General features: G+C 48.1%; 1 protein-coding gene across 1 annotated transcript; it reads right to left on the minus strand.

Annotated features, from left to right (window-relative positions):
- Positions 1-472: 472 nt before the first annotated feature.
- On the minus strand, positions 473-23402 carry elp2 (elongator acetyltransferase complex subunit 2; the record flags this gene model as incomplete). The annotated part of the gene is made up of 22 exons (XM_079749142.1): positions 473-677; positions 1489-1602; positions 2166-2302; positions 2490-2611; positions 5878-6070; positions 6854-6926; positions 9255-9312; positions 12207-12302; positions 12455-12524; positions 12645-12836; positions 13093-13242; positions 13489-13620; positions 18945-19045; positions 19508-19591; positions 19892-20038; positions 21228-21294; positions 21385-21449; positions 21790-21867; positions 22513-22657; positions 22764-22837; positions 23046-23124; positions 23271-23402. 22 exons carry the CDS (start codon positions 23400-23402, stop codon positions 473-475), a joined length of 2514 nt encoding a protein of 837 aa, XP_079605268.1.
- Between the last annotated feature and the right edge of the window lie 2632 nt (positions 23403-26034).

A 26034-nucleotide genomic window follows, 5' to 3' on the forward strand; every position in this document is an offset into this window, starting at 1 on the left:
ATTTTGTGTTGTTCCAATAGATCTTGTGTGTGACATGACGTACGTATTGGAGCAGCAAGAGAGATTTATTGAATCAGCCGGCACATGGATAAACTTAAAAGTGATTCAATACAAGGTACAACACAGTCATGTATCGGTCATATATAATGTTTGGCATCAAATAATACATGTTTCAACCAATTAGGCCGTCGAGTAGGATTATCTGATCCACAGACAACACAGAAGACAGAGGAGTAGGCATACAACTGTATTGGTTCACCAATCGGAAGATGGAACAACATGTTAGGATGAAGAGGAAAATACAGGGAGTCGTCCAGGTGAAAAGTTCGGCTAGGGGTCGACCCCATGTCCTGCCTAAAGCCCCCCACCGCCCGTACATCAGCTCAGACGGTGGGGGGGGCTGTTGTCTTCCAAGCAACCAGCGCTCCCTGTGGCTATAGACCACCCCCCCCCCCCCCCCCCCAGGGTCCGTTCAGTCGTTAGCCTCAAGGGTGTGGCGGTTGACATTGAAGATCTTGACAGCGTGGTCGGCCCCGGCGCTGGCCAGCTGGAGCCAGCAGCTCTCCTCACCACCTGCCTCCCCCCTGGCCAGGCTGAGGGCCCCGGGGCCCTGCTGCCCGGCCCGGCCCGGCCGGGGCCTCCAGCGCAGCCTCTTCACCGTCAGCGTGTGGCTCTGTCTGGGGCGTCACGCAAGTCAAAGAGAAACCGTTTCAACCGGCACTGGCACTTTTCTACTGCGGCTATTTACTGGTTTTAAAACCATCTGAATTAGACCACTTTTAAATAACGCCCGTTCACCAGTCGATCCATTCAAGGGAGTTACCTCTACCAACCCTCTTTTGTTCTGCTCTACTTTTGAAAATCGTATACTGGCGTCTGAAAATGATATCTAAAGTCTAAAGTTTTAGAAGTATCATTTTCAGACGCTGACATAGCCCCAACTGGAACTACACCACAAGCTACTACAGGCTGCTTTGGGAACACGCACACAGTGCTGGTTTAACAAAGGGCTACTGCTCTTAGAGGGCCGTGCCGAGATGTGGTGGTGGTGGTGGGTAAACCACCCGGCAAACTAACACAGATTCAACCAAAAATGACATAAACTGACAGTTTGTTGTTTACACACACATATCCCCTCATGTCAACTGATGCCGCACAAAGTCTTACAGCCACTTAGGATGTAGCACCCTGAGACACACACAAACGGATACAAAAAGGCCCACAAAATAACCTGTTGATTGCACTTCTGGCAGAGTGCTGCTCTGTAAGGTAGAAGGCCAGCCGTTGTGCTGCCTCCCCTCAGTGTGGGGGGCCTGTTTCTTCAACCATTAGGGATAATAGGGTGTCTACAAGAAGAGAGGGCCGCAAGCTAACACACTACCTGGGGAATTGCTACAGATCTCTTTCTGTGTGTGTGTGTGTGTGTGTGTGTGTGTGTGTGTGTGTGTGTGTGTGTGTGTGTCAGAGATTGTGTTTTTTGAAGGATACACAAGGTTTGTTTCTGCACATTTGGTCCAGTCGTGCCCCCCGGTGGGTTCCTGGGGGGGGCTCCACTTGTACAGGAGGATCTTTCCGCTGTCCAAGCCAACCGCCATCAGGTAGCTGGAGTGAGAGAGACACACGGTACCTAAGTTTACCTCAAATCACATGGGATCACTTGCATGCATGCATTTCATGTGCATTTTAAGAACGCGAAGTGTGTCTTTGGAATGTGTGTCTGGGGCTGTGTAGAGTGCTGAACCCCCGAGGGGGATGACTCTTGGGACGATGTGAGCATGTGAGTGCCGAGTGTCGGATACAGATATCACGGTGAATCAGACACAGTGGCATTTGGCACCATTAAATAGATCTCCAGTGATGTTTATTTATTAAACCGTGGGTAATATACAACCAAGATGTGAGCCCTCACAAATGCGTTGGCGTGCTTGGTGCTCCAGCAGGCCTGCTGTGGTAAAGCAGATCAGAGCTGGTCTATGATCAGACATTAGATATCAAACTAAAGTCCGATCTGTACGACTGGTGCCAACACTTCAACACAGTTACACTTAGAGAGAAGTGTGTGGGTGCCGTGTTGAGGATTATGAGGAATTGTGAGGACATTTTAAAACCAAACTATCAGTTGTTATTGGTGCTGCGGATGCCACCGAAGGCAGCGGCGTGTTTACCTGCCATCAGAGCAAAGCTCGGGGCAGAAGGCCACGGCGGTGGCAGAGTCCCCAACGTCCAGTATGGAGGAGCAGTGGTGGACCTCTGGGGGAGGGACCCCAGAATTCCCCAATACACATGGTCCCCACACGATCACCTACACACACACACACACACACACACACAACACACAGACACACTAAATCAATAACCAGGCATGCCAGACAGAATTTGCTTAATAATCAGAAAGCGATGTCTGAACCCATTTGAGTTGAGCTGGGCAAATAGAAAGTTCCAAAAAAAAGAAAAAAAAAAAGGAAAAGCTGAGCTCAGCACATTACTACCTTCTTATCCCGGCTGGACGTGACAAAGTACCGGCTGTCCGGGCTCCAGTCACACGACCAGATGATCCGACTGTGCACCGCAGTGTCCTTATCTGTGTGTGTGTACATGGAGAACTGGGGCTCTGGGCGGAGAGAACACACACACACACAATAAATTATTGTTATATATATATATATATATATATATATATATATATATATATATATATATATATATATATATATATATATATATATATATATATATATATATAGTAATTTCAAGGGCCGAGATTTATTCGGCCTTGTGGCGTTTTGACACATTCACCTTTAAACCGCGGCGGAACATTAAGGGGAGAAGGAGGAAGCAGGGCGGGAACACACGGATCAAATCCCTGGGGGAACGACAGCGCTCTCTGCACCAAGAAGACAAATGTACCGAGCGGCACGTCACAGAGCCTCATTCAGCCCCCCCCCCACCTGGGGATCAGTCACTCCTGGTTTATGGGGCTGCTGGGGCCGTCGGGGCCCGGCCTGAATCACTGCTAGACGGCTGCCAACTGTCGCTGGGCCGGTCTCCAGGGGGGGCTGCTGGTGTCGGTGTGCATGCACAATGGAGTCGGCACGGTGCACCGACAGGTTGGTTAGAGAGGCGCCACAGAGAACGGATATCAGCCGTCAGCGCTGGGCTAAGAAGGCAGAGCTCTGGGATGGTGGGAGGCTGCCTCTCCTGGCTCTGCTTACACCAACGAGAAGACACAGAAAGGCCCCTGGAAGGTAATCAAAGCCGATATGCGATAAATACCTCCCTCTATCATCACCCTATTTTTTATGACTTCCGATCCCAGCGATCTCTTACCATAACGCAAACAAACACGTTACGCCGCCATGCGTCTAATCGCGGTCATATTCCTTCACCCGGCTACAAGTGTTGTTAATGGGGGCAGAGAGGTTTGGTCTGAGTAAATCACTCTAAACAAAGCTGTCACGGAGGAACACGGTTAGCTGTTCTTCCGTGACCTGACATCCATTGTCCCTGATATAGCGAACCTCCTCTGTATCCTAATGGCCCTACTGACTGAGAGCTGACATCTCCGTACAGTGGAGCACGCCTGTTTCGGGTTTTCCCAAACTCCGAACGAGCGGCTGTTTAGTTAGTGTATCGCTAAAAATACAGCCAAGTCGTAGTAAAGTAGGGACAAGAAAGAAAGAGAGAGAGAGCGAGAGAGAGCGAGAGCGAGAGCGAGAGAGAGAGAAAGAAAGTAAGAAAGAAAGAAAAAAAGAGAAACGGAAAAAGAGAGCAAGAGTGAAAACGAGATAGAAAAACAGAAAGAAAAAGAGAAAGAAAGAGAATCCCAACAAAAAGGCAGAACAGAGACTGTTTGATCATCTCTGACTGCATTTAACCTTCGCTGGCCCTCTGCCGTGTGTGTGTGTGTGTGTGTGTGAGTGTGTGAGTGTGTGGGGAGGTGCTCCGAGCAGCAGCCCTGAGTGATTTAACAGCCAACCACAACAGACGCGACCCCTTCAACAAACACTGTGTGCTGCTCCAGCTCCCCTCTCCCTTACTACTCCTCCTCGACCCCCCCCCCCCCCACCCCGATTTGTGTGGTAGCTGGTGGAGGGTAATTAGTATATGTTGCGCATGTTATTAGCTTGGAGGGGGCTAGGCATGCAGGCTACTGGGGCAGTGGCTAGTGGTCGGCGAATTAACTTGGTTTGTGTGTGTTTTGAACGGGTTGTTTTGAGAAATGGCGGAGTTTGATCCGGAACAGTTTTTGGGCACTGAGGTGACCAGGCCGCGGTTGGCTAGACTGGATAAACTCCGGTTATGGAACCTGATGAGGTATCTCGAGATGGAGGCACCACAGGATGAAAAAAATCTAGCACTTGTACACGCTATTCTGGTCGGCTGTAACACAGAGGAGCGAGAACGGCAGGATAGACTGGAAGAGAGAGATAGGGAGCGACAGCATGAGAGGGTGAAACTGGATTTTGAGAAAGCTAAGATTTCTGTAGATCGCCGACGTCAGGAACAGCGAGAAACTTTTGATGTGAGTAAGTGTTTCTCTTTTGTGCCCAAGTTCGATCCGGACAATTGTGAGCTGTTCTTTGAGATGTTTGAGAAAATTGCTCTGCTACGACAGTGGCCAAAGGAAGAGTGGGTGACCCTTATTCAGGGCTCTCTTATAGGTATGGCCCAGGCATATTACGTTGCTCTCGATCTCAGTTAGATCGGTGACTATGATCTGCTCCGTCAAACGGTGCTAAAAGCCTATGAGTTGGTTCCAGAGGCATACCGGCAGAGCTTCAGGACAGAGAAAGTAAAGCCAGGACAAACTTATTTGGACCTTGCCCGACAGAAGGAAGCAGCGTTTGATAAACGGCTTAGAGCTAGTGATGTCTACAATTTCAAACAACTGGGTGAGTTAATGGTTTTGGAGCAGTTCAAGCAGAGTTTGCCAAGGGTCATGCAGAATCACCTGAATGATCTGGATGTCAAGTCTGTGTTTGACGCTGCCGTGGCCGCTGATAACTATGCCCTCACTCATCGGGATTCCTGGCGTGACAGACCAAATGGCCCAACCACAAGGGTCCAGGAATTTGAGGGAAATCAGGGAGAGGGGAACAGGGGCGGTCGGAGGCAATTCATGAACTCCCAGAATGGTGAGCGACAGTTCAGGCTTTCCCCTACCCCAGGTGATATAATCTGTCATTACTGCCGTAGACCGGGTCACATAAAATCACGGTGTCCGGCGCTACAGAGGGGAGAGGAATACAGGGCGGACATGGGACCCTCTGTACCATGCCTTCTTGGGGAGAGCCCACTCCAAGGACCGGTTGAGGTTGTTGGGTAAACCGACTTGAGAATGTTCGACGGTTTCTTGTCTGGTGGAATGGTTGCTGTTGAAGAAGGGATGGCTGAAACGCCTCTTACTGTTCTAAGAGACACAGCATCGGGACAATCTGTCATGGTGGCTGGCACTATCAATCTGCCTGAAACAGCTGCTTTGGGGACGTTTGTCCCGATCAAAGGATTTGGTGGGGCTTATAGTGCTGTCCCATTATACAGGTGTTTGTGCGAACTAACGTTTTTGTGGGATATGCACAGGTAGGAGTGGTATCAGGGTTGCCTGTGAAGGGCGTCACATTCCTTTAAGGGAATCACTTGGCGTAAGAGGTAGCAGAGTGTGAGAGACGGACCTGTGGTGAGTACCTCGCACCTAACCCCCTAGATAGGTTAGAATGCACTCACCCAGGGAAAGATTAGGAACACTACTCAAGTTCAGCACACCACGTAGGGATAGACTTAGGTTACAGTCTGTCTACAGTCGGCATCATAACAGTCACTGATGAAAAAGACGGATCAGAGCGACAATTCTTCCATTTTCGTTCCCCATTGGCTCACCTGCACTATCCGGTGTGGGCGGGTCCCGTCTCCACAGCGACCACGTGCGGTCGCGGGACACGGCCAATAGCAGCTGGGCATCAGGGGAGAAGGCCATCTGGGTTACGGTGAGGGCGTGGCAGGGCAGCGACTGCAGCTGGCGCCAGGAAGTGGAGCTCCACAGCATCACGGCCGCGTGCTCCGCCTTGGACGCCTGAGGACACGCACCAGAACACATGAATGAATAATTAATGCTAAGGCTAAGATGGAGCAGAGCAATATTTACAAAACAAAGGCGCCATTTTGTATTGTTGTTTTACTTGATCTATTCATTCAGCCTTATTCCACGCTCAGGACCCAACTTCAGGAGAGCAGCTCGCATCTAATGAAATACCGCCACCGTATCGGCACTCTATACTCCTTCTACAATATCCATACCCTAGCTCTATAATAATATATATATTCGATTTCAATGGACAATTGCCTCTCTCCCCCTTTTATAGAGAATGTGCGAGAGAGTGAGAGAGAGAGCTGTCTGCTCCATCTCCAGTTAAGATGAATGAGCAGAGGGTCCCACAAAGAGCCCCCAGTGTGCAGGAGTAATCTGGAGGTGAGGGACTCTGCTCACGAGGGATGGGGCTGAGCCAATCAAACCGGGATAGAGGAAGAAGCGGGACCAGACACTGAGGGATAAAGGATGGCTGAAGGCAAGATGAGGGGAGGGAAGGTATGGAGGAGGGAGAGATCAGATAGACAGCAGAGGAATGGAAAAAACAGAAGAGTCTCAGAGATGTGGACTGAATACGAGCAGTGCGGAATGAGTGCCACCGCACCGTTAATCTCTGACAGCAACCACTTGTGTGTGGAGCCCTGGGGCAACACAAATCAAGGTCAGGGCAGCCTGTCCTGCTGCAGAAGTCCCCATTCCTCATCTGTGTGTGTGTGTGTGTGTGTGTGTGTGTGTGTGTGTGTGTGTGTGTGTGTGTTTGTGAGAGACCTTGCATGCGGAGGCCACCACCGTGTTGGCGCTGTCCGACGCCAGACAGTACATCTCAAAGCCGTGTCCGTACCTGTTGCGGAGAGCCAAGAAACAGATAACAGCATCATAAGAGGTGCATCCTGTGTACGTCCCACAATGTCCCAGACAGGACTGTGGTGCTTAGAAGGGAAACAAGGTTAACGTTGACCCTTTGTGGCGCTCTGGTCGATGGCGTCACTCCAGCCGAATCTTTAAACCAGTTTTGACCTTTTACACCGTTTCATTACATTATCTTATTTAGCAGATTCTTTTATCCAGAGCAACTTACAATAAGTGCATTCGTCCATGAAGACACCGGTCAGAAATGTCAAGAATAATAAATTACAAAAACGGGAACACACAACTCTCATCAAATAAGCAAACTACTTTGCTTATTTAAGCAAAACTACTAAGCAAGAAACTTTTTGTGTGTATAGATTCCTCTGTGTGAACAGATGAGTGTTGGGGCTGTGACGGAGGATGTGTAGGGTATGTGCTCTCCTGTCGGTGGGGAGCTGGTCCCCTTTTGTGGAGCGAGGACAGTCTGGATCTGGTTGCGCGGCAGCTGGGGTCTCCTCGTAGGGAGGGAGTAGCACACCATATGGCGGTCGTACGGCATGGTGGGCGAGCTGGGTGGACAGTTTGACCACGTCCTGGATGTGGGATGGGACTGAGCCTCTCACAGCACGGTAGACAAGTGACAGGGACTTTGAGCAGCCACCATTAGCCAGCACTGTGGGAGAACCTGGGTAGGTTGGAGATCAGTCAGGCTGCCTCATTCTGGAAGAGCTGCAGAGGACCAATGGCACGTGAGGCAGGACAACCAGAAGGGAGTTGCAGTCTAGACGAGAGAGGACAAGAGCCTGGGCCAAACCCTTTGTGGCCTTCTGGGTGAGGAACAAACGTCTCCTCCTGATGTTGTGCAGCACTAGTCTGCAGGAGCGGATGAGCGCACATGGGCGGTCATCCAGGGTCACACCCAGGTGCCTTACTGTCCGAGTCCCAGGAGCAGAGGTATCAGTGTGGAGGAGAGGTGGCGGATGGTAGAGGCCTTGCCTGGCATCCCGATTGAGCTCCAGGCGGTGTGTGCACATCCACCGAGAGATGTGATGAACACGCAGTGTCACGCTGTTACCATGCAAGGGTGCTATGGCAGCAGAACAACAACTTCAAAAAGTGCCATCGAGTCACCATTTATTTTTGGTCTTGTAATTGGGTTTCTAGCAATACACTAAGCAATGGTCAAAAACCATATCAAATGAAACCCCTTCCTCAGCAAATTTAGTCGGCCTCCTCGTTCCAGTTTTCCCCTTTTTCTTTTCTTCTCAAAACCCATCACACCATCAGGACTGATGGTCTAACACCGCAACCCTCATTGCATGTTGCTCAGATGTGATCCAACAGGGGCCCAAAGAGGGGCTGACAGGACCCTACACTGTAAGGCCCTGTGCATTCAGACCAGCCGCAGCCGACGGACGGCTCAAGGACCTGAACCCCGCTTGACGGATGAACAGCGGTGAGCCGGCGTGAAATCAGAAACACTCACGGACGCCGAGCGGCGCTCCCACATCCTCACCACAGAAATGAATGATGGCGCTGCGACTTTGTCCCGACAACCTAATTACGCTCAGCTGGCTGACCGTCGCCTTGTTGTCGGCCGGAAAATGGGCGAGGAAATTACGTCCCCCCGCCGCAATTCAGCGGTGACAAGCCTGGCGGAATATGAGAGCGCGTCCGACGGGCGGTGCACTGGCATGCCCCGTGACAGCTCGATGGGGGACCTTATGGATGTGGCCTCAGTTTAATAACACCGCCCACATCTGCCCGCTAATTAGAGGCAGCATATTAATGGTATTTCTGGTTTATATATTTTTGGTTTATTTATGTATGGTAAATACCCCCCCCCCCCCAACAAAGGTTAATAATGGACTTGCTAAATGCTTTATTAGGCGCAATAATAGCGTCTATCAAAGGGGCTCAGGGAGCAGAAGGAATCTTAATTCTGATTGGCTTGCGGTGTGCCGCGAGAAGGACTAAGCCTTCAGGAGACCTAATCTGTCTCTCCGAAACACGGCACACGCGTGTGCTGCGTGGAAAACCTTGGGAGGCAGATAAAAAGAGTAATTGCACGAACACGCCTCGTTGTGGAGTGATATGGGATCCCCTCGTGTTGACTGGATGCCATTAAACGTGAATGAGGGGGGGAGAGGGTGAGGATGTCAATGCCGGTGCTTGTTAACATCTACCTCGATGCATCGTTAAAACATTCCCCACAACGCTCCCTGCCCAGTATGTGTCGCCGGCGCATGCAGGAATGTGTGGATCCCCACAGTGACACCCTGCAGTGGATGGTTGGGGAATGAATAAAAAAAACACTCACAGCTTTTGAACTTCAGGCCAAAGGGTGTTCTGGAGGAGGTGGTCCTCAGGTGGGGGCTCTGTTAACACACACACACACACACACACACACACACACACACACACACACACACACACACACACACACACACACACACACACACACACACACACACAAATTAGTTTTCGCCATAATCATGATTGCAAGCTGCAATCCAACAGGGTTGAGATTTTCCATCTCAATTTTCTATCTCAATAATTTACAAATTTCTAGTCATTGAGGGGAAACATCGAAGATGCAACTTTCCATCTCCCCCTTGCCCATATAAGGAAATGCGGCTGAGGGCTGAGCAGATTTAATGAAGAGAAAAAAAAAGAAACAAAAGACATGGAGGCCATGAATGAAAAGGGAGAAAAGGAGAAATGTGCATGAGATAAAATTAGAGCTCAAGCGCTCAATAGAGGAACATGATCGATTCGCCCGGAGACAATGTTCCCTCATAACCATAAAACAGCTCCTGTTAGCATTTAGATGACACCCAAACCCTCTCTCAACTCACCGCTTAACCCACCAAATAGAAGGCTATTCTGAAACCACAGCAGCCTTATCCCCTACTGTAAACTTACCAAATGGAAGGCTATTCTGAAACCAGGGCAGCCTTATCTCATAGTGTAAACTCACCAAATAGAAGGCTATTCTGAAACCAGGGCAGCCTTATCTCCTAGCCTAAACTCCCGCTGACTTTCAGCAGACAATCCCCAGCGCTGGGCCGACCGTGTGTTACAACATGTTTTAGCGCCCTGCTGCAAATTAGCGAAAGGCGTACTTTGCCGTGTCGTTAAGGTCATCGACTCGCCGTTTAACTAATCATTCCTTCCCCCTCGTTCAACCGCCGGCGAGAGCCACTGGGAGAGGAGCGGGAAATCTGCAGTGAACCAACAACAGCGGGCGCGCTTGGCCGCTGTATCAGGAATGCCCCGGGGACATCCGCACTTCAACTTTTGCAATCACACAACGCCACTGTTGCTAATTAGCATTTCCAATTAGAGGGGCTTCCTGACGGCGGCCCTCTCTACTGTGGACAACCCGCAACCCGAACCAATCAAAAACCAAGCTCAGAGAAACTCCATCTACCCCCTGACCCCCCCGGCGATTGGTCATCATGCCCACCACTTGTCTCAGGGTCAACATTTATCCTAGACACCCCCCCCCCATTATATCCATCCTCCTCATATCCCTCCCTGTTAGCCATGAATAATACATGTTCACTATAGAGATGGTCTCCTGGGTGCTAGGACTACCCCGACCCGGACTCCGGTCCCTGGACTCGCCCATAGATCTGCGCCGTGTCCCGCTATAAATCGATAGAGACCGTGCAAGGCAGGACTGTGAGTTGCAGCGAATTGACGGATTTAAAATGAAAGACAGCTGGAAGTCAATGCTTCATTTTCTCCAGTCTTTCCATTCCAAAGGACAGATCAACAAAAACAACAACTGTTAAATAGTTCAGAAATGGTTTTTTACTCTCCTGAAGTGACCTCAAGTGTACCAACATCATCCTTATTGGTATATCACTAGATCATGTTATGGTACTGGGTTTGATCTCAAACATCAGCCGCCTCCCTGTAGTTCACCTTGACCTCTGACCTCAAGTGGGTGCATGCTTAATTACTCAAGCGAATCAAAAGTACCATGAAAGCATCACTTATGAGCATGACTGAAGGCCTCCCAACACGTCTGCCATCCAACGTAGAAACCCAACAGCCTTCCATGTTTGACATTTGTTGGCCGATGTGAAAAGTGACGTGGAATCTCAACCGTGCCACATGACAGAAGTCGCAAAGCTATCGCTATAGTATGGCGCAAACCGAAAAACGTGAGTGGAACCCGATGGGATCCAGTGCAGGGACGCTCGCCCGTCAGACCACAGACCCTCTCAGCGTCAGTTCACTGGGCATCCCTGCCCCAAAGGCTGAAATATTCATGGTCACATATACCCTTCGCTGCTGATCCATCCCCTCCCCTCCATCCTCCCTCTCCCCCCCTTGTCTCTTCCACTTTCCCCGCCACCTGTCGCTGCTGCTGGCAGTGACACCAGCAGCATGGCCGCGTCCCTGGCCCAAAGCAGCAGCAGCAACAAAGGAGTGAGGACATAGACTGAGAGCCAGCTGTCCTTCTGACTGCACAGCACTGTCTCTTAGAGCAACACACCACGACAAGGAGATGGAAAGGCTGGGGCGTGCGGCCCCTGCCATGTCTAGGATTGCTTGAAGGGAGAGGCTTGTCTGGGTTGTGGAGAGAGGCAGAGGGTGATGGAAAAAGGGAGATATATGGAGCGGAGCGCGCCCCGAGTGATTCACAGTCTTCCGTCTGCACCCGGACGAGTTGACGCCGGTTGAAGGATGGGTGCAGGGGAACGGGTGGGCGGGCGGGTCGACGCATTAAATGCTTTCTACAAGGCTGCTTGGGTTCAGACTTCGACTGGCCCTTATAAACGAGTGGATTTATTATGAATACATTCCCTCAACCCCCATTTTCAAGCACAAATAAATGCAGGCCATTCGGAAACATCTTCAGCTTTATCTCCCACTGTAAACACCTGCTGGCTTTAAGCAGCCAATCCCCACTGCCGGCCTGATTTGTGTTCCAAGCCTGTTGCAATCTTAATCTTCCTGCTAATTATTGAAAGGCCTACTTTGCAGTGTTGTTGATGGTCATTGATTTGCCGTTTGACTAATCATGCGTTCCCCGTTGTCTAGCCGCCGGCAAAAGCTACTGGGAAAGGAGTGGGAATCTGCAGTCAATAAACAACTGATTTTCAACACTCTCTCCCGAAACTGGTGAGGTTGGCAGGTCGAAGGCTTAAACGTTTTCCATAACATTAAACAGTGACCGGACCCTTAACGCTTGTGTTCGTACTCACTGCGGTGTTCCCTTTGCATTATTTGTTTGCTTGCATGCTTTGGAACATACCCGTGAGGTTCAGTGGGTGAAAGTATGTCTCACGATACTGGTCTGAAACACAACCCAGCTGGTCCTGCTGCTCTCTGATCTTTGGAGCGAGGTCCCCTGTAGAAAAGAAAAAGAAGCGTTGAATTTATTGAGATTCGAGTGGATTCCAGCCGTGCCTTAATGACTCTGTGGATGTAATTACGGAACAGAGAGAGAACTTCTGCCGTGACCCTGAATACAGAGTCGCTCCGGCAGTGCGGCGGGCCCACCTTGGAACACAGCCTTGTTGGAGAGGCCTAGGGCGGGCGTGCTCGCCCCCTCGGGAAGATCTGCTGCGTCCTGGGGAACCGACACATGCAACACACGCACGGAGAGATCACAAATTTGCAAGCTGCCAAACGCAGGTGATATTTCCCCGGTGGATCGCCTCATACACAAAAACAAAAGAAAAACACCCACGCTGGACGCCAGTAGCTTATCCAGGGACGCGCCGGATATGTTGGCGAAGTTCTCCACAAAGTTTCGCGGGGCGCGGAACACTCGCAGGACCTTTTCGTCTGCGCCTGACACGAACTGGAAGCGTCCCAATGTGGCCAGACACTGCATGTCGTAGCCGTGGATCTGGGGCCGCGAGATCTCGTGCCAGCTGGTCTGTGCCGAGGAAGAACAGGAGCGCATAAGGGTAGGGAAAAACAGGGATGAAGGCTGTTGAAGGGTGCATATTGAGAAGGGAAGACACTGCATTCGGATCAATGGGGTGGGACCACCGAGGAGGTTGGAGGACACCTGGACAACAGGACCCTTCACCTCACTCCCCTTCTACACACCAGCTTCAACCTGGTTGGGTCAACCGGTTTGGCCGGTGTGTTTCTAACCAGTTTGGACCTGATCGAACCCCCGGTCTTACCTGCATTCCGTCTTTCTGCTTCCAGGGGGTCAGCAGCCTGGTGGTCTGGTCTGAGCCCACGCTCAGGAGGTATTCCCCCTCAGGGTCCCAGCTCAGGTCCTGGACGGCATTGAAGTGGCCGGACATCACCACGCCCGGACTCCACTCCCCCTGCAGGGACAATTTAGATCATCCCCCATTTATGTGGAATGGTGATTTAAAAATACTCCAGGATAAAGCATAAGCAAACACATGATGTTCTGTAAGTTATTTGCCTGTTAAAGATTTTAAAAAAATGTTGTGCTACAGACCCAAGCTTGTGCCAACATACTAGTCATCTAGAGCCCTACAAACCAACTGCAAAGGCTCAAGAGCATGGCCGCAATGCGGTCCAGAGCCCTTGGGTGTGTGGCGTACCTCTCTGTCCTGGCGCTTGTGCCAGAGATGCAGGGCGCCGTGGAAGGCGTGAGCCACGATCATGGAGCCGTCGGGGCCCATCTGGCAGCCGTAGAAACCCAGAGTGTTGCCGCCAACCTCCCCTACGCGCACCTGGCGTGACAGGAGGTAGGAGGAGGAAGAAGAAGGAGATCATCAATCAGCTCCTCAGTTTGGGCTCCATGTTCCGGGTGTCTACAGTCAGGTGACACTGGGCCTCCCGGTGACAGAGGCTCTGGACGAGAGCGACGGTGATTCACGCCTTCCTGAATGACGCCAATGAATATTCATGACTTGTCAAGTACACAGAGTGGGTGGGGTGGAGGTATGGACAGGCAGGCTTGTTGAATTCCAGAGTAGCCGATTCCAGAAATACACTTCATGGTGCTTGTGTTTTCAGTTGGAGCAAATCATCAGGGATTCACGCCGACACCTTCTTGTCGGGTAACTTTGAACTCATGGACCACATTCAGAATGTCAATGTTAATTTTAAACACCCCGATTATTGTGTAACCACTGGCCTAAATACAGATGGAAATCGGACAAAGCCAAGTCAGAGGACGACAGTTCCCACTAGCAACTGATGGGAGGGTGGAAGTGGGTGAGCTTATAACACGATGGAGTTGGAGCGTACCGTATTCAACTTATATCCAAACATGGAAGGGGAAAATTATACAATAGAAGAAAGACAGAAGATACAAAAGGGCAAAGCCCGGGATTCACACTAATTGGATATGGTTTAGAGGCTGTGACCCTTACAAAGGTTCAAAACCATAGTGCAAACTCCTCCCATGCCTCTTTGTCAAATTGATAAGTCATCTACGGTTGACATCCAATCCTATTTCAAATGTAATGTAGAGGTGATCTTGAAGAAAAGTTAATTTCAGCCGGAGAGAAGATGTGTAGGTGGCGGACAGAATCGTAGCTTAATGGTTGTCATCCACCTTTACCTTAAGCAATCGGTTATATACAAGGCAGTATTCATTAAATCTATATTGCATCACACATAACTGGGCTGGTTGGAAACCTGAACTAAACAACAATAGAGGCTATTGATCGTTTTTCCAAATTGATTATTACTTGTTTCGAATGGAGCCGCTGAGAAAATCAAATTCTTACTATTTCACATTTGTGATTGTTTTGTGTGAATGAAAAAATAGATCCAAACGATTAAAAAGCGCAAGCCAGAAGGTGTAGAAAGTTAACGCAGGAGGGGTGTATTTTAAACCGTTAGATTGCCGCAACCCTCCCTGCAGAGTGGCAGCGTGCTGCCTCAGCATCGCTTGGCTGGCCATAGCCGTCTGGTACAGCACCCACATCTGTAATTAGACTGTGCGCTGTCACGCGTCACGGGGGGACTAGGTTCCTAGACTGCACTAGGTTCCATCCTCAAGGTCTGCCAGCACACCTGTAAAATACCTAATCCCGACCAGCTCCTACAAATGATGTCTGAAAGAACTGTCGCTTTGGGTAAACGCTCAATAAATAAAACAAATGTTGCAGGTGAACAGAGGACACACACACACACAAACACTTATACTTATGGTTTCCTAATGTTTACACACACAGGGGCACACAATGAGACAAATATACACACACTCACCCCCGCGTACAATCACACACACACACACACACACACACACACACACACACACACACACACACACACACACACACGTCTAGATACATCTGTATCTAGTCTGTATGACATGACGTTACAAGGGCATACATACAGAGCAACCCACACACAGACCCCAGTGACAGAGCCATCCATCATAGATGGATTAAGCGAGGTGGGTACATCCCTGATTAGCTAGCAGGTCTTTTTATAAAGAGAGCCAACAGGCTGGTCATCGACGACCTTGGAGATAATGCCTTTCTGGGGCTACAACACAGCAGAACTAACGGCGGCAATAAAGGCTCCGCCTACAGTGTGTGGGACACGCACCCTGCCCCACACACCCACACCCACACACACATGAGAGATGAACAGCCAGAGAGAGAGAGAGGAATTGTGATGGAAAGAGTGCGACAAAGCGAGACAACATTAAACAGATTTGAATTCCAAACACATGGGTCCGCCGTAAATCACACACCCAAAAAAGGGAAAAATACCTCTAGAAATACAATAAAATCCTCATCCGTCTTGCCGAGAAGGAACAATGAGGAACCCTTCCCTCCCCCCCTCCTTGGTGGAGGGAGTTAGGGGGGGGCAGATCATATTTCATGTTATTATCCCTGAGGAAGAGAGATGCATGGAGTTCAAACCAGGCCTGGATGGATGGGCCCCACCGGGAGAGATCGACCAGAGGGACGACTGGCTACCTCTCTTCCCCCACGTGTGGCAACCGGGCTAGACCGGGCTAGAGACATCCAAACAACCCACACACACCGCGGTGTGGCTGATGGGATGTGATGGGCTTATTAGTTTAGCATTCAAAACGACTTCCGATCCACTCCGATGCTCTGCGTTTCCCACTGATTGTGGGTTATGAGTTGGCACACATTGTCTGCCAGAGGGAGTTCTTGCCACTTGGCTGCGGTCCACGAGAAATCTGAAAATAGGTTACACACACACACACACGCAAACATGCCCATGCCCACACACACACACACACACAAGCCCACAAACACACACCGCCCAAAACATATCCACAAGCACGCGCACAGACACACTCGCACTTCCTCTGAGCATTGTGGTGGCAGCCCAGTGCGGTCAGTGTGGTGAGTTAATTACCAGTGGGTCTTGTTAGCAAGACCGCGCTTTTACACAGCGGTGGTCCACCACTCCCCTACTGCTAACCCTCTCTTATTGAGCCACGCCAATTACTCTAATAATCAATGTGGGGTGTAGTGGGGTATGCTGGGCCTGTCTGTGAACACCCCGCTAATTAAGATACACATACGGCTGGTCACTCGGCCCCCCTCCCCAGCACTGCTAGAAGCCTGTCGGGTGTCCCTGGACGCGGCCACATGATTTAAACTGGATGTCGTGAAGGAATTAAGACGAAGATGGCGGGAAGAAAGCTTTTGACTGTAGGTCAAGGTCTGTGTATGTGTGTGTGTGTGTGTGTGTGTGTGTGTGTGTGTGTGTGTGTGTGTGTGTGTGTGTGTGTGTGTGTGTGTGTGTGTACAGAGATTTCCACGCCTTTTTACACAGAGGAACTGGATGTTAAAAAGAGGGGAGGGGAGAGTGAGAGAGCGATGTAGAGAGAGCAATGGAGAGAGAGAGAGAGAGAGACACTATACTATGCTCTTTCAGAGTCAACAAAAATATTATTCATCCCTTTCATGTTCTCTGTCATAAATGTGCACTGGCTGACGTAACTCTCCGTGTCCACACCAGCCGTCACCCACCGAAGTGCGTGGGCAGACACAGATGTACATCACAGGCCAGGTTCCTAGGGCCTGTCACCATGCCACTAAAAAGGTGCCTGCCATCATGATGTGAGGTGAGAACTTCATGAAAAGAAAGATTGTGCGTAAGCATACCTGCATTATGTGTGACATCCGCTTGCATAAGCAGTTTCAAATTGATAGGTTCAAGTTGCGCACGCCGCCTGCATTCAGGAATATATACATACGCCTGCAACATTTTTTATTTCCCCTTCGGGGAAAAAAGTGTATCCCAGGAGTATTTGTGTCAATTATAGCAGGGAGAGAAAGTGCAAAGTAATCTGAAGTATTGCAATAGCAATATCCACGCCCTGGCTTTTTCCCCATGTGGAATAAAATCAAATAAAATGAAGAACTGTGGGGCAGATGGTCAAAATAAACAGCCCTTTTTTCCTTCTCTTTGCCATCCACACTTAGCCGCGAGCTGGTACAGCAGCTGCTAGCGGCTCAGTATGGGAGAGACAGAGATGGGATGAAGGGATGAGGCTCAAGGAGAGTGAGGAGACAGAGATAACAGAAAATGCACGCATGAGCCAGGGAATACGAAGACAACACACGACCAACGAAGAGCAGGAGGAGAAAAGGTGTCAGTAGTATGAAGAGGGAAACGACTATGCAAGGAGCCAAACAAAGAAAAAGTATTGAACAGAAAACCTTGACAAACAGCCAATGCAGTAGGGGTGGGAATCTCTTGGCACCCCACGATTCGATTCCGATTATGAGGTCAACGATTCGATTCTAAAGCGATTATCGATGCATTTAGATGCAACATTTCTTTTTATGTACATTTCCATGCGTGATTTTCAAAAATATATTTATACATCTGAGTTTGCTACTCAGAGTTTGCTAATCACTTCCTACTTTTGTGATGATCATTAAAGACATCAACAGATGAATTAACTTATCTAATATTTTATTAGAGAAAAAGCTTTAGTCACAAATAGGACTTTCTATGAACAATGCAATAATCAATGCAGCTTGCATTACAACACAATATGGAAGTATGTAAAAAATAGGTTTCAGTTTTCTTTTCTTTCTAATCTTTCTTTTCTATGTCATTAAAGAAAAAGCTGCTCTTGAATTAGAAGGAGTTCTTGTGTCTGGCTGTGAGTTTGCGTGCATGCTATGTGTAGGCTGAATCGCAATCGTGTCAAGACAAATCAGATTGGCCAATACACACTGAAGGTAAATTAAATAATTTTAAAATTACTAAAAATATACCTCTCTGGCGAACAGAAGGTTGCAGCAGGCGAACAAATAAAAAAAAATAAAAAATCTGCTTATTAATTTATCTGCATCGAGACGGAATCGTTCTAGTGAGAATCGCGATGCATCGAAGAATCGATTATTTTTCCCACCCCTACAATGCAGGTCATCTGTCAAATGTTGACTCGAGTGCGTGCGTGAGAGCACAAGAAGAGCAAGTGCAAGAGAGAGACAGCAAGAGAAAGAGAGCGAGCCGCAACGAGGGGCCAGACAGCGACCGAGTCAGGGGGGTGGTGGGTGCCAGCCTGCTGCCCGGGCTGACAGACGGGAGGGGAGATAGGGGTGGACAACCTCGGCGTGTCTAAACTCACGCCACGCCGCCCACCCCTCCTCATCACCCGCCGTCAGCCGCGGCTCAAGACGCCCCCGTGGAGGCGCAACGCGGGGCCGGGTTGTCAACTACGGGCGGGAAGACGCTTTTCTTGGCCACGGAGGGCGGCTGATGACTATGGGCGGGAATACGGGCAACGCACAAAGAAAACAGCACATCCCGTCGAAAACAGCTTCCAGGGAGGTCATTTAGGGTTCAACTTGAGTGAGTTTCTCAAAACTACGCAAGGGCACTCGCCACATGTGTCCCCAGGTTGAATTCTGACCCGTCCATTGAGCTTGATGTCATTCCCTCCCACCTACCTGTCACCACAGTCTACTCCGTAAAAGGTGAGCAGCCAGCCAATGAGAAATGACAGATCTATTGCCAGCTTTAGATGTATACATGCATGCATGTGTCTGTTGACGTTCATCATCCCCGCTCACCCACCCAGCGGGGCACAGACCTGCTCAACCCAGACCCCCGACGCCTCCTCGGGAGCCCAGAGGATCATGGTCTTATCCATGGAGGCGGAGAGCAGGCTGAGAGGCTGTAGCTGCCTGCCGCCTGTAGAGGGAGACAGTGGGTAAATGCGATTAGTCATAATGATGCAGCGGGAGTGAGAGAGACACTGCAAGGCGGGAAATGTCATCAATCATTTCGACCAACTGCTTCCACTCTCTCTTTCTACATTATTTAAAAACATCAAACAATTAAACTTACACAATTCCTAGACATCCTTTCAGGCATCACCTAAAATTGGCACAACAAAAGCAATGATGCAATATTTTGCAAGTCTTTTTTGGTTCCACTAGATTCAGAGGGCCACCCCCTGGAGCAATTAATTACGGAAAAATGCACACCAACATTGCAATGAATTAACATGTTTTTGTAAGCATGTTGACATGTTGCCAATAAGTAAAAAAAAAGCAATCAGTAGATTTAAATAATGAGCAGCAGTACAGCTTCTCGAACACTCGCCAGTCCTTTCATTCCTTCCCCCTCGTTGCCTTGTTTTAATCACCATACCTTCGTATCGTGGAGGCTGCCAGTGGACTCCGTAGACCCAGTTCTCGTGGCCAGCGAGGACAGTCTCCAGGGACACGGCGAACACTAGGAGAACCGGAGTCCAGAGAATACACCGTCAGTCCATTTAATGAGACGCTGGCAACCAGAGGTGGGCTATTCAGGCTTTTGACAGAAAGTAATGATGATTCAATTAGGATGTCTTATTACCACAGGGATTTATGTACTCAGGTCCTTTTTATTTTTCTCATGGATTTACACACACACACACACACACACACACACACACACACACACACACCTCTCCAAAAAAGCCAAAAGATGAGCCCAGTTCTTCAGTGGGTTGATGGCCGGCCCCTTGGGTGTAACGGCCCCTGGGCCACTCACCTCTCTCCTTCACTTCAAAAACATCCTCTTTCATTCTGATGATGCTGTGATTGTCCTCTGAGCGGGCATCGCTGCCAGCCCCCTCACATAGCCGCCACATCCGGATCATACAGTCCTGGGCACAGCTGGCTAATAGCAGCTCCTCGTCTAGAGAGGGATGCGAGAGAGAGACATAGAGAGGGAGAGGGAGAGGGGGGAGAGATAAAGAGAGACATAGAGAGAGAAGGGAGAGATGGAGAGAGAGGGGGGGGAGAGAGAAAGAGATAGAGACATAGAGACATCGAAAGAGAGACATAGAGATGGAAAGAGGGGGGGAGAGAGAGACATCTTTGTATGAGCCATCTCGTTACCTCCTAACTGATAATATTTTTGTCTGTTTTTGTTTGTTGCTTTTGTGGACATTCAAAATGGCTGCACCTCGCCAAAGCGAATTCCTGTATGACTCAACCCATGGGTAATATTAGGAATTCCAATTCATATCTTTGTGCCCGTTCTTTGTACTTGCTTCTCATTGTTTTGTTTTTGCAATTAAATTAAAAGACCATAATTGTGATGGACGCGAGTGGTTATCGCCATCCACATAAAATCAGGTACAATGATCTAAGATTAAGCCTTCTAACTTCAGTCGAAATATGAAATTGAATATCCTGGTGCTTCACCAGGATATTCAATTTCATATAGTGGGTTGAAATTCATTGCTTCATAAAAATGTCTTCCACTTCTAGTTTTCCACAAGGACACAAGGTCCATCATCAGAGTAGAAAGAGGGTGTGCGTTTGTTATTCCTCTATGGAAGGCTTCCAAATTAAGTGTCTGTCTCTCCCCTGTGTGCTAGAGGGAGGGGGCCGACTAGGTCAGAGACCGCGAGTAGGATGTGGACACGGGGACAAGGCTGTAATCAAGGACATGAAACAGCTTAATGTCACGAGAGCAGTGATGAAATGGCATAGCCAATGGTGACATAGTTAGCAGGGTCTGGATTGAAGTCATGCGACTTTATGTTTGAAAATACAAACACAAATAGATTTGAGTAGATTAGAAACAATTTTATTTATTAATAAATAATCATAATAATATTATTATTATGATTATTTATTTAATTTGCATCATCTCCCTCTTTTTTTTATTTTGATCATCTTAATGATTATATTGCCATGAAATATCATTGTAACTGCAATGAACAAGCAAAGAACATATCAGGTTACTAACTAGTTAATTTGGTAATGAATACAAATTAAATAGAAAAAAAAAGCACAGGATTTTTGTTGTTTCCTACAGATTGCCAAGATGTAATTGTAAAATGGATTTCTATAGTTTTTTTTCCTATGGTTCTCACCTATGGACGCCCACTCCAACCCTCGCACCCAGTCCTCGTGGCCCTGCAGTGACATCACCTTAGTGAGCTGAAAATTAAATAGGAAATTAAATTTAGAGAGTGTGAAAGTTACGGTTATGACACATCAACTCTCCTATGTGCCGGACAACTTCCTTACCTGTCCATTGAACAGCACGTAGAGGTGGACCCGAGAGTCGTTGCCCCCACAGGCCAGTATTGGAACTGCAGTACGAGAGTGAACATCATGATCAGTCCTGAACTAGCAGCACTAAAACAACATGAGACATAGAGAAGTAAGAATGCATTTTAAACTTGACATTCAGCAATGGAAAACAGAGGGGCTGATCGATTTGCGCTGGATATACGAGAGCGGGGCTGCAAGCGTGTGTTTGTATGAGAGATATAGAGCATGGATGCCTGTTTCAGAGAGAGAAGAGAAAAAGAGAGACACAGAGAGACCGACAGAGGGACACAGAATGCCTGTGTGTGTGTGTGTGTGTGTGTGTGTGTGTGTGTGTGTGTGTGTCTGTGTCTGTGTCTGTGTTGCTCGCTAAGGGCTTACCTCTGCTGCCTGGCAACAGCACCAGAGACACATCCATCATGAAGCCGCTGCCAAATGATAAAGTATGGAGGCACTCCGCTGAGGAAGACACGTGCATGTAGAATTAGTGAGCTACACAGTGCCGCAAGTCACTTTGTTAATGCCAGAGGGACACCATTCTACACCAAATCCATTCAATACATTTTTAGTATCAAGTGGAGCACATTTTAAACATCGAGGAATGGAATAAGGACAGGCGGCATTGTTAAATTTAGAGAGGTATGCAGGTGTACAACTCGCCTTTCAGAGCACATCATTCATTGATTTTTAAAACTGTTCCAGTATTGACAAACAAACAAGCACACACACACACACACACACACACACACACACACACACACACACACACACACACACACAGTGTTTTCACTATGCATAGATGTTAGACAAAACGTGGTAACAACGGTTCATTGGACCATACAGGCCCTAGTAGAAGTCATCAGTCCTTTTGAAACAAGTAGACAGTAATGTAGTACCAGTAGGTAACTACTCCTGAACCTTCATTGCCTGAACCAGAAGGATCTTACATTTCTAGAAGTCTCATTAAAATATTTTTCAGCAGCAGGAAAGTCCTGTTAGACATCTGTCAGTTGTCCCTCAGTCACAGATTGAACACCAACCTTTTCCTGTACTACACACACACACAATGACTGATGCTCTACAGAGTAACAATATGTCTCCCACCTCGTGAACCCTCCACGAGCCACAGCCTGACGGTGGAGTCGGCTGCAGCTGAAGCCACCAGGATCTGCGTGTAGTCCTCCAGGTAGATGGCGTCCACAGCGGATACTGGACCAGTATGGCCAACACACTCCAGAGACTGGCTGAACTGGAGTTGGAACAATAAGTAATTCTATTAAAGTACTGAAATGAAAGCCATGTGTATTTACAAGATTATATAGTGAGAACGCATATGTTTACATTTGTTTACTAACGTTATCATCTTTAGTCGCCGCCCACACAATGAGTCTGTTGTCCGAGCCTCCGGACACAAGGTGATTTTCGGGACCTGTAGAAGAGGCAAGTTGTATACTTTTATACTTGTCAGGACGTGTCTGAGTACCTGGAAAGTGCTATCTAAAGAACATGTATGATTTTTATTTTCTAAGAACAAAAGTCAAACCATGTACACAAAGGACTTATCCGGACAGACAAGTATGCACTCACTGCCAGAACATCATGTGTTCCCATTGTAAACAAAGGAGATCACAACTCACCACTGTCATCTCTGTAAACCCACTGGACTGAGTTCACTCTGCCTCGGTGTCCATTTAATACAGCAACAACGTTTATTTTCTATAAATAGCCAACACATGTATTAAGACAGGTAAATTAGTCACTTACTGAAAGCATAACACTAATATTACACTACAGTTAGAATACTGGTGGCACTGTCAGACCTATCAGGGTTAGCGAATGCTATTTCTGTATTATTCGACTACCTGTGGACTGTACAAAGCCACTGAGTTACACGTCCCAAAAGCAATTATGCCTCCGCGACCCCATGAAAGAACATTTGGGGTCCTATTCGCACAGCATGCAACATGACATGTTTGTATCACGGGCGCCGCCATCTTGGAAACAACGCTTGTTGGTGTTACCGTAAGTATGAATGTAGCAGAGCCCATCTGGGAGAGGATACAGTTATTTTCGATACGTGATAATGAGTCTTCTGCTAAAATCTCTATTTATGGTTCTTCTAGTATTTCTTCTAGTACTGGTATTATTTTTGATAAGATTTAAGAAAACGTTTACAAAACGTTGGCTGCCAACTTTCCCTTCTAGTCAGTGTAATATTAATGACCATCCAGTAGATGGCAGACGACATCAAGAATGTAAAAGAAAGACACCGATCAGGTTAAACTTGGAAATGTAAATCGTCTTTTAGTTATGTACCAGTTGAAACTTCACTATGCCTCATCATCATCACAATGGGTGATACCCCCCATCCACCCCCATCCCCCAACACACACGCACACGCACGCACGCACACACACACACACACACACACACACACACACACACACACACACACACACACACACACGCACACACACACACACACACACACACACACACACACACACACACACACACACACACATTTTACATGCCACTGTGAAAAGCGATTATCAGCAAATTGCTGCACAGCCATGGGCTCAGGTTACTGGCAGAGACAGAAAGAGAGAGAGGGAGGTTGGAGAGGGTACTGGCAGCTTCATGAATCATAACTTTCAGATGCAACTCCTCTTTATTGTTTCGTCTCTGTCTCAAGCCTGCGGTTTTTAGATTCATCTGCCACCGTGTTCAAATTTCTGAGGAAGCCTACAGGTGAAAAAACTCAAAGGATGGAAGAGATGTTGTTGGTATTCACATTGCATTGACCTTAAGCCACCCATACATGCAGACAGAGCACCACAGGGCAGGCAGTCCCTATGGGGTATCATGGGGAGAACATGATTCTGATGGATGCAATGGAAAAACAAACGTGGCCCTGGCTATTATCTTCTGGTAATGCTGAACATGTTGGGGCACCGATCCATGCCAATAATTTTTTCGCCAAGAGAAGACCAACAAGGGCATATCTATTGAAGTTCTGGTAGTAATAGAAGTAGTAGTAGTAGTAGTAGTAGTAGTAGTAGTAGTAGTAGTAGTAGTAGTAGTAGTAGTAGTAGTAGTAGTAGTAGAAGTAGTAATTATTGTGTAGAACTATCTACTATTGAGTCACTTAGCAGATGCTTAGATAAAGTGATATCATTAACATGCAGGATTGTTTCCATCCTGTACAAACAGGGTGCGATTTGCCGGTGGGGATGGTGGGGATTATCCCCCCCTCTGGTTTACACGTCCTACCCTCTGCTGAATTATTTTTATCCTCAGTGGGGATAAAAATTATCCCCCCCACCCAAAGTATTTTCACCATTACATCGTAATAATTAACAACCAAAATACACAGGGTCCGTCTTCATTTTGAAACATTTTAAAATGTTTCTCAAAATTATCCCCCCCTCTGGTTTCACAAATCGCACCCTGTGTACAAATATGCTTACAGGTCATTTAAAAAAACTAACATTCAACATTGAATTCAACGTATATGAATATAAATAATGCACCACGAATGCTGTTGACTAAGTTTCAGGGGGATGAAGACTTCCGTGGGTCCTCTGACGTGCTCAGAGCCGTCTTCCTCTCACTGCTGGGGGTCAGCGTGGAGCAGCAGACCAGCGTGGTGGCAGATGGGGCAGGGAAACAGACACTTACTCACTTCACACTGTACAGACACTTGGGGTGGCATGTGGCTCAGAAGGTAGAGCGGGTTGGCTGGTAACCGGAAGGTTGCTAGTTAGATTCCCGGCTCCTCCTAGCTGAGGGTCGAGGTTTCCCTGAGTGAGACGCCTCACCCTGACTGGTACTGACGAGCTGGATGTCGCCCTGGGTAGTTGGCAACGCTTTCGGTGTGTGAATGAATGGGTGAATGTTAGGCAATATTGTAAAGCGCTTTGAGTGGCTACTGGTTAGAAAAGTGCTATATAAATGCAGTCCATTGACCATTTATTTCAACGCATGCTGAGCTGGAGAGCATTCAAATGTTTATGCCTGTCAATGCAATGGTCTTGTCATATCATGATGGTATAAATTAACGATCATTGGAAATTAAATCAACAATAAGTATATCTATGCAAATTGTATTGGTGAATTACACTTCCCGTCTAAATAAATAACTATAAGGAATAAATATTTTTGCGACTCTAATTGCTCTAATTGGGACATAAACTGTTTAGCATCAGGGGGTTTATGTCAAAGGAATCCACATTCAAGTGTGTTCATGTCTGTGGGTATCTTGACTGGCTCATTAGAGTGTGTGCTTGTATTCCCCGGATTCTGTGCTTGATTAAAGTTGGATTTCCATAAACACACAGGTAGCTTCGACGTGTGTAGACGGCAGTGTTTGTATGCACAGTGTCCTGGGTGTCTGCGTAGAGCTGTCTGACAGATGGTACAGTGGCAAGTACGAAACAATGGCAGCGGCAGTAATGAGAGTGCGGTATAGGCTGCCCATGGTTATGTAACAAGGGGAACGGGGACGCCAGAGGCAGCGTCTGCTGTCCTCGTGGCACACCGCTGGGCTTCTATGTACATGCAATTAAATGAGCCTTGCCCCTGAGGGGGGCTGATCTGATTGGCTGACTGGCAGATGACAGACGG

The sequence above is a fragment of the Pollachius pollachius genome (genome assembly GCF_949987615.1).
Source record: "Pollachius pollachius genome assembly, chromosome: 13".
Lineage (NCBI taxonomy): Eukaryota > Metazoa > Chordata > Actinopteri > Gadiformes > Gadidae > Pollachius > Pollachius pollachius.